The 8425-nt window shown below is 47.3% G+C and overlaps 2 protein-coding genes across 3 annotated transcripts in view; one reads left to right on the forward strand and one right to left on the reverse strand.

The window, feature by feature from the left end:
• PRKCH (protein kinase C eta) overlaps positions 1-1237 on the reverse strand; it is a 113243-nt gene extending 112006 nt beyond the window's left edge. Inside the window, exon 1 of the mRNA XM_063399560.1 lies at positions 878-1237. Coding sequence (XP_063255630.1) covers positions 878-1237 — 360 coding nt within the window. The remainder of the gene's footprint in view (positions 1-877) is intronic.
• LOC134551670 (sterile alpha motif domain-containing protein 1-like) lies at positions 1194-2950 on the forward strand. Of its 2 annotated transcripts, none has more exons than XM_063399562.1 (2): positions 1194-1843; positions 1957-2950. In XM_063399562.1, exon 1 carries the CDS (start codon positions 1194-1196, stop codon positions 1839-1841), a length of 648 nt encoding a protein of 215 aa, XP_063255632.1. In that variant the 3' UTR covers positions 1842-1843; positions 1957-2950. The 2 variants fall into 2 exon arrangements, with proteins under 2 accessions (XP_063255632.1, XP_063255631.1); XM_063399561.1 differs by having other exon boundaries at positions 1194-1832.
• Positions 2951-8425: the final 5475 nt, after the last annotated feature.

Here is an 8425-nt window from a genome sequence, read left to right on the forward strand (position 1 = left end):
CAACATCTGGTTTTATTGTGGTGGTTATCTGACCACACATCCTGAACTTCTTGGCCCCAAAATGTTTATACCCATCACAACCTTGAACATTCTCAGTTCTTCTGCACTTTCTCTACTCAGAATAAATATCTTTTTTTATTAACCTAACTCTTACCAGCAAACTATCTGGATCAAAGCAGTCACCTCCTCCTCCTTTACAAAACTGGAAACAAAGGTACAACTCCAGAGCCTGTACTACTTCTCTCACCATTGGGACTAATCCATAAATGAGGTTCTCTGGGCTGCATACAAGTGACATTTACCTGGAAATCACCTGGAATTAGCTCAGAGTGAAACTGCATTGACCCAGCGCAGCGGTGTACGTAACACACACAAGACTAGTCCTGCCATTCTGCTAAGAAGTCAAAGAAATCCGCATGCACACATCAAACTATTGTGCAAGCATGTGTAGAGCTGGGCAGAAATACATCCAGCCCAGGTATCCGAGTCTCCAAGGGCGCCTCTGCGTGCTGAGCAAAAGGATACAGCAGCAAATTCACACAAAGGAAGGAACACCTTTGTGTGGATTTGCTGGTGTAGTTTGCAAGTTACAGGTATCACAGGTCATCTCTCTGTTCATTTACAAAGAGGAGAGACTTCACAGCCCTCCAGCACAGCGTCTTCACCCTCCAGCCACCACAGCTGAGGGTCCTTAGGGTCCCTAAGGAGCAGCATCCCGAGCAAATGGGAAGCGGAGCACACCTGTGTACCTGCACACACACAGCGGGCTGCGCGGCTGCGGCACAGGCATGCAAGGACAAGCCCCGGCTCCGAGAGTGCCCTTCATTCATTCCCACACGAGCTCCCCGGCCTCTCCTCCGGACGGCCACTCACTCACCCAGCCCTCGAAGGTGTCGCTGGGGGCGGCGGAGCGCAGCAGGTCCTGGAAGTGCAAGGTGCAGTTGGCCACGAAGTCGTCGTAGCCGATGGGGGTGTCGTGGAAGACGGAGAGCTCGATCTGATGGCCGTCGGTGACCGTGGCCGAGAACTCCTCGTTGTAGGTGGGCTTGTTGGTCTTCTGCTTGGTGCTGGTCTGCCCCACGCGCACCTGGTCCACGCTGACGGTGACATAGGGATCCAGGAGCTGGTATCCCTTGCGGAAGAGCGAGTGCCGGAGGGACCAGCGGGTGGGCTGCAGCCCCACCGCCTCCCCGATGCGCACCTTCAGGTACCCGCTGAACTTCATGGCTCCGGACATGGCCGCGCCCCCGGCAGCCGGGCAGGAGAGCCAGCGCCCGCTCCCGCCGGGAGAGGCACCCAGCCTCTGCTGCCGGGCCGCCGCAGCCCCGCCGCGCCTCCTCTGGGGGCCGGGCGGCGGCACCGCGCCCGCCCCCGGGCCCCGCCGGGCTCCGGGCCCGCCCCGCCCGGCCCGGGCCGCTCCTGCCGCGGGGAGCGCCGCGCTCCGCCCGGGGACACCTGGGCGTGGGGCGGGAGGGGCCGCGGAGGAGGGCGGCGATGGGCGATGGGCTCTGCCCGTCCCGCCACCGCCCAGCAGCGGCCCGGAGCTCCCGGCCAGCGGCCCGAGAGGGAACACAGCTCCGGGGACAAGCTCCGAGACACCGCCGAGGGGCTCCGACCCCGCCGGGGCTCCGAGCCCGTGTCCGGCACCTCCCGGGAAGGGCTCGGAGCTGCGGCGGCTGCTCGGGGAGAGCAGCGAGAGGCAGCGCTGGCTGCGCCGCCCGCACCTCGCCCTTGGCAGCCGGCGCCTCCCGCTCGGCTCCGCCGGGAGAACGTGCGCGGAGAACACAAGGACGGGTTGGCTCTGCCACACTGGAACCGCTCCGCCGTGTGGGGTTAATTGAGGGTGATTAACGCGCCTGGCACTCGGCGTGCCGGGTCGGTTTTAGGGTGGATTTCTTCGGGGGTTTGATCGCACTTAATAAAGTCAGGATTTAATTAGTTGTAATTGCTTTGCAGGTTTCACGGCAGAGCGGCGTGAACTGGGTAGGGAACAATGAAATCTTGCCTTCCCGGTGGCACTGTTCAGCCGGCATCGTCTGAATTGCGTTGCGCTCGCTGAGAGGCGGTCCTTTGAGTGACCCCACCACAGCTGGATGGTGCCGGGACTGGCTGACAGCTTGCAGACCTTTTTTGGCGTGTTTCTTTCATTTTTTCCCCCCCTTTTCTTTTTCAGACCACTCCTCTCACCTCAGCTCTGCCATCTTTCACGTTCCCTAGCAGGCTGTGTTTTCTCCCATCCCCTTTCTTCCCTTGCCCCCTTCTCCACGTTGTTTTCTTCTTCTAGAGCTCCGAGTTTCTCAGGAGCACCGAGCCAAGGCTCCTTGCAAGCTTCAGACAGAGCAGGTTGTCTCTGCCTCCTCTGGAGAGAGCAGGTGGAACAGGTTCAGTAATGTGATCACTCCTCACATGGAAGCAACTGTTCTGCCAGAAAAACTTGTACTCTCTTAAATCAGACTTCTGACAGGTCTCCTTTCAAGGCTTTTAAGTTCCTTGCTCTGTCACTATTAACTGGAGAAGACAAGTTTAAGATTTTTTTGAGCTTGGTTAGGACAGCTCATCCTGAGCAGAAATATCGGCTTAGTTTTAGAAATTGCCACATCAGGTTCTGGGATTTTGTTTCCAGAAGTGACTGGCTCCAGATCTTTTCACAGCAGGTATGGCCAAGTAAGCACGGAGTACTCTCTTCTCATAAAAGACTTGTAGATTTAGGATTTTTGTATTGATGTTCCTTCTGAAATGCATTTTAGCATTACCTGTGATCATTCTAGGTAATTTTATTTGCCTTGGTTTTAATCTTTGTACCTTCTTGGATTTCAGTATCCCACAGCAGAGAGCTGGTCAGAAATAAATATTTCCTTTTATCAGCAGTATATCTGCTACTGCTTTCATGTCTGCATTAAGCACTTCTTCTTTCATGACACCATAAAATAAAAAAAGTCCCTCATTTACCTTTTCCAGAGCACCAGTATCTGCCCTTTTGTACTTTCACCACTTCTGTCCTTCCTAGCTATGACCTGTCCCTTGAAGCCAGGGCAGAATCTTTACTGACCATCATGGGCAACCCAGAGCTCTTAGAACACTTCACCAGGACTCTCTCAGGGCTGCAGACAAGTTTTAAAGACAGCCTAAACTTCAAATCCCAAAGGACAAGGCTGAAGCCTTAGAAAGGCTGTAGCACTCACTCCAAATTCCCAGTCATCAAATATAGATTTTACTTTGCTTAGAGCCCTTTCAAAGGGCTCAGTGCAATAGCAGTGAAGAATGTTTGGCACCAGGAGACTACAGTTAAGAGATAAACATGAATTACAATCACAGAATGCCATAGCACTGTCAAAATTTCTCTTTACCTTTTCCTCAGTTTCCTGAGCAGGCAGAGATGAAAATCATCCCAAGCATGTTCAAATTAATAACTGGCTCACATATTTACTTTCAGAAACAGGGAGAAGACAAAAATCTGCTGGTTAAAGGCTCAAACAGTGCCATTTCCTCTGCTTAATCACACAAGGTGAAGTACTTTGCCATGCTGGAGTTTCACCTACAATAGCAATTGGAATGAGGACTTAAGGAATTTTTTCTATACAGTAGAAATTGTTCTATACAGTGGATAGAAATGGATTGGAATCTCATGTTATCCTCTACCCAGACTTCAAAAAAACCCTAGCAAGTGTTGTAAAACTCATGGAAAAAAGCAGGTGAGCCACAGTGGTATTTCTGGTGAACAGCAGTGCGAGCCAGTTTTCTGCTGGAGGAAAAAATCAATCCTGTGGACTCATATGATGTGAATCTAATTAATTTTGTTTATCCACTCAAACCACTCTGGAACAGATCATCTCAAACAGCATCTGAACACACCCCTATTCTGAACTCCCAGCCAAAGCCCAAATGTCCTGTTCTCCAAGAGAACTGAGCAGCAACATGAAGTCAGAACATACCCTGCCTACTCTCCAGACATCCATGCCGTGGAAAAACATCCCCAGTTAGGTATTTTTTACCAAGACTCAAACCATCCCTGCACACCGTGACCTTTCAAGGCTGAATGCAGCAGCACCATCTGGTGATGGCTGCATTGATCCTGCTTGCACAGCTCTGGGGCCAGTCAGGTCTGCAGAAGTGTGGATTCTCTTCCTTTCCTTCTTCTCTTCCTTTCCTCAGCAGGACCAGGCTGCAGGCATGGCAGGGTGATTCATCTGTGCCCTCGAGTGCTCAGGGAGGCTGAGCTGTGCCCAGTGCTTCTGCCAAGCTGGATGGTTCCCTGAGCCTGTGGCACGGAGCTGTTCAGGGAACCCACTGAGAAGAGAGAGCAGATCTCAGAACAGCAGAGTGGTGAGAGACATGCAGTGGCAACAAATAGAAAATAAAGCAGACACGCAGTGTAATCCGAATTATGGATAAATTACAGGATAAACAAGACAAGTTACAGGCAATCTTATTAACCTGCCACTCTAGGAGAAGGTTTTAGTGTAGTAGTGGAGAACCCCCTGGAAAAAAAATATAAAAAACAGCTTAGAGCTCACCAGCAATCAAAAAGACAAGTAGACTATTGGTAATTGTTTGAAACAACTGACAGCAATGCCAAAACTGTCACTCAAGCACTGCATAAATGACACACTCATACCATTCATTGTGTGCAAGCCTGCTGCTCCCTCCATCTCAAAAAATGCAGAATAGATCTAGGAATGGCACAGAGAAAGATGACAAAGGTGATGAAAAGTACAAAACATGGTTGTGAAGGGAAAGAGACTGCCTAGCTTGATATTTCTAAGTCTGGGAAAGATTGAATGAAAAGGAAAATATGAGCAAGATCTGTACAATCATAAATCACATGAGCTGTGTGAATAGGAAAGGATTTTTTCATTCTTTCCCAGCCAAGACCTAAAGAACACTTACAATTGTTTTGAGGTTTAAAAACACCCAGAAGCAAATGCCTTTTCACAGAATGCATAGTTATAATTTGGAGTTCATGGCAAAAAATGGAGGCTGGATATATAAACAGCCTTATCCAGGACTAGGTGTTAATGAAGGATAGAATTAATAGTGGCTGCTGACCATGAGATAAACCCTGGCCCAGGAACATCTTAAACCACAAATTGCAGCTGAAAGGAATCAACAGGAAGGACATGGAACAGCGTGGCTGAGGTGTGATGGATCTAAGAGGAGCACAGTGAGCATGCTATGTTCCTCTGAACTGTGATTTCCATATCTAAGTAAAAAATTGAAGAATGACACCTCCTTAGGCTGGCTTAGGTACCATTCCCTGCAGGTGGGTGAGTGGTAAAAGATGGAAACAACCCTCTAAGTTTACTCCTGCATTCTTCCTTCAGGTCACAGTAACCTTAAAGATAAGTTTATGCAACGTCTCTCTTATGTTTTTGGGAATCTGTCTGAAAAACTTCCAGTCCAGCTCCAGAAACAAAGCCAAAGAGCTTGGCCAAGTCCTGTTGTAACATTATGATTTAAGCCTGGCCTCATCTCACACTACAGATGTACACAAATTAGAGCCCATTCATGCACTCTGTAAAAATCTCCATTTCTTTTTTCCTACCAAACTGTGTGTTATTCCCTTCCCCAGTAACCTATAATTCTGCCATAATTTAGTATCATCCTCATTTGGCAATTTAAGGGCAAGGACTTAAACTGCTCCACATAAAATTTCTACAAGACACTGGTTAAATTCAGCAGTGAATCTATAAAGCAATGGAAGAATTTTGTCTTTACCATTGCAAAGAGTGCCAGTGACACTTTTTGTAACTGAAACTGCAGCTAAATACACTATAAAAATACAAAAATTAAGAGAACTATAGAGGCAGTTGAAGCAGGAACTAACTCTATTTTGTTCCTCTATTAATTTTAGTCTATTTATACCACTTCCCTTTTATAGTTCTTTCTATAAGACTGCTTGTTAAACCTTTAAACAATGACAGCTGCTGAAGACTGAATATCCCATATGTGGAATCGTTTGTGGTCTAGGGAGAGGGAAAAAAAAAAGATCAAATTCCTCTCTAATGATAATAATTATGGGATCAATCCAAAACTCACTGAAGTCAAAAGCAAAGCTGCCACTCATTTAAGCTATACAAGAATCAGCCCTGGTTTGTATGTTTGCTGTTGATCCTGATTTATTCCAGAAAAAAACAAAACAGAAAAAGAAACTGTAGCCTAATATCAACTTTTCCTAGCTGCCATGCATACTGATTTTCCACTACTAAATTGTAGCTCACCTGATCCTTATTATTTTTTATTTTTTTGGAAAACACCAGGTCATTTTATAAAGTGCTGGTATTATAAACTGCAGAATATAGTTTATAAGAGCACTAACTCCTACAAGCCAACCATTAATACAGCTAATGGCCTGTTTGTTGTATTAAACTGCTCTCATTTGTCTGGGTCCATTAACAAATGCAGTGGTCATTAACTGTTAACAGCAACTCAGTTATTAGATTTTATTACTTGTACAGGAAACACTGGAGAACAAACTGATTGTTCTGGTTTACTGGGGTTTATTTCTTTCCCAGCAGTCTTGCTCTATTATTTATAATTCAGTTTCTCACTTATTCCCAAACATGACGGACGCGCTCAGAAATGGGTTCAAGGCATCCATGTGGACACTCAGTTCTCGTGCCAGCCCCTTACCCCAGAGCCCAACAAACCTCTCCTCCTAACCACAGAGCTCTGAGGCACCAGGCATCTGCAGTGCCCTCTGCTTTCCTGGTTTTTCTGTGTCTTTTTTTTTTGGGCAGCAGCTTCCATCCACATACGTAATAATGGGATTTAAGTAAAATATCCAGGAGTGTGTATGTAGGAGGCTGGAAAATCTTCTGCTTCATTCATGGTTCCCATTCTAATCTACTGAAATCCAACATCCAAGTTTAAAAATGTCTTTTACTTCCTCTTCATGGGAACTGATTCATCAACTAAGGGTGAATTTTTTCTGTCCCTCATTAACATTTAGTCCAGATAATTGTACAGTTCTCTTCTGGCCTTGTGGCTTACAAATAAGCTTGGAGCCACAATCTTTCAAATGCCTGCTTGTGAAGAATACTGCCCAGTATTACTGAGATATGAAAGGCCTTCCCTTCCACATTTCAGATGCTGAACACCCTTGATCCACTTTTCTCCCTGCTTTCTTCCCCTTTTTGCAGTTCAAAGCAATGGAGAAACACCCCCAGTGTCAAAATGCCACGAAGGACTGGCAGCAGCTTGTGATGGACGTGGCTCTCATGGAACAGTCTGAGCAGTGTTCTTCAACCTGCAGTGCCAGGTGCACAAATGAGGGAGGAGACACCCAGAAATGTGTTGTTAGTGCTCTTTGGGAACAGGATCTTCCAGATTCCCTCCAGTCAGTGCTAGACAACCATCAGCACTTCAGAGGTGGAGAGATGTGAAATGGCTGTGCTCTACCCTCTGTGTGGTTGGATACATTTAATGGTATTGAAATAATTTCTGAGCTGTTGGTCTTCTCCTACCACACTGCAGTTATTAATGGTGCTTTTAAAGTTGTTCTCTCCTACAAGGGCACACCTGGTATAGGTGTTGCAACCTGTTCACTAAAGGCTTGAGTCAATCAGATAGGGCCACAACCAGCACAGGGCACTGGTGGCACAATGCTTAACTCTCTGAAGAGGTCACACTCCTCCAAATAAAGTGATTCACGATGCAGGATCTGAGTGCACTGCGCTGGAGATGCCTCACCAACCCTGTTCCCCTCTGGCTTGTGAAATGGGATCTTATCATGGTTTGACTACGCACAAAGTGGCCAGAGGACAAGCATGGACTTCAAATTTGGTCAAATTACATCAGCCCAGTGCCACCTGCAAGCTCATTCAGGTGCTATGGCAGCCAATGGATCCAATATCAAGAGGAAAATGGTGAGAGATTTTGCTAAGAACAGGCTCAGGACACTGCTGGTTTGTACAACCAAGGATTAAAAAGTGCTTCTGCCACCCCTGGGGCAGGGGTTAAAGCCTCTTGTGTATGGCCATGCCTGTGTCTCACGTGGTATGAGCATGGGGATATTGTAGTGCTGGGGACTCAGAGATATGAGTCAGCTTATCTGCTCCTGCCTATGAACAAGGCACTTGGGATACAGCTTCCCCCCTATCAGCTCCTGATAACAACTTCCTTCCTGCCCTCTTTCCCAAGCCAGCACGTGCTAACATGTTGTGCAACAGAACCAGTTGGACAAGAAATTCAGAAGTACTTAAGAAGCCCAAGGATGTGCACTTTATGCCTTTAAGCAGCAGAGGCTTGCTGGGAATGGCCCCAGACTGTCAGGCTGTGCATTCTCTTTAACTTCTGGAAATGGGGTAGAATAAAAGAGCATCTCTGCCTCTTTCAGCTTCTGGTCAGCTCAGAACATAAAAGTCCCAGGATTTTTCATGAGGAACAGCAGGACTCTTCAAACATTGGAGAGACCCCAGAGTCTGTG

Source organism: Prinia subflava, chromosome 5, assembly GCF_021018805.1.
Source record: "Prinia subflava isolate CZ2003 ecotype Zambia chromosome 5, Cam_Psub_1.2, whole genome shotgun sequence".
Taxonomy (NCBI): domain Eukaryota; kingdom Metazoa; phylum Chordata; class Aves; order Passeriformes; family Cisticolidae; genus Prinia; species Prinia subflava.

Bases quoted from the DNA above. Each gene is read 5' to 3' on its own strand.
- LOC134551670 (XM_063399561.1), top strand. From the start codon at position 1,194: ATGCGCACCTTCAGGTACCCGCTGAACTTCATGGCTCCGGACATGGCC. The intron at 1,833-1,956 runs GTTAATTGAGGG...ATTGCTTTGCAG, and splicing joins GAACCGCTCCGCCGTGTGGG to GTTTCACGGCAGAGCGGCGT.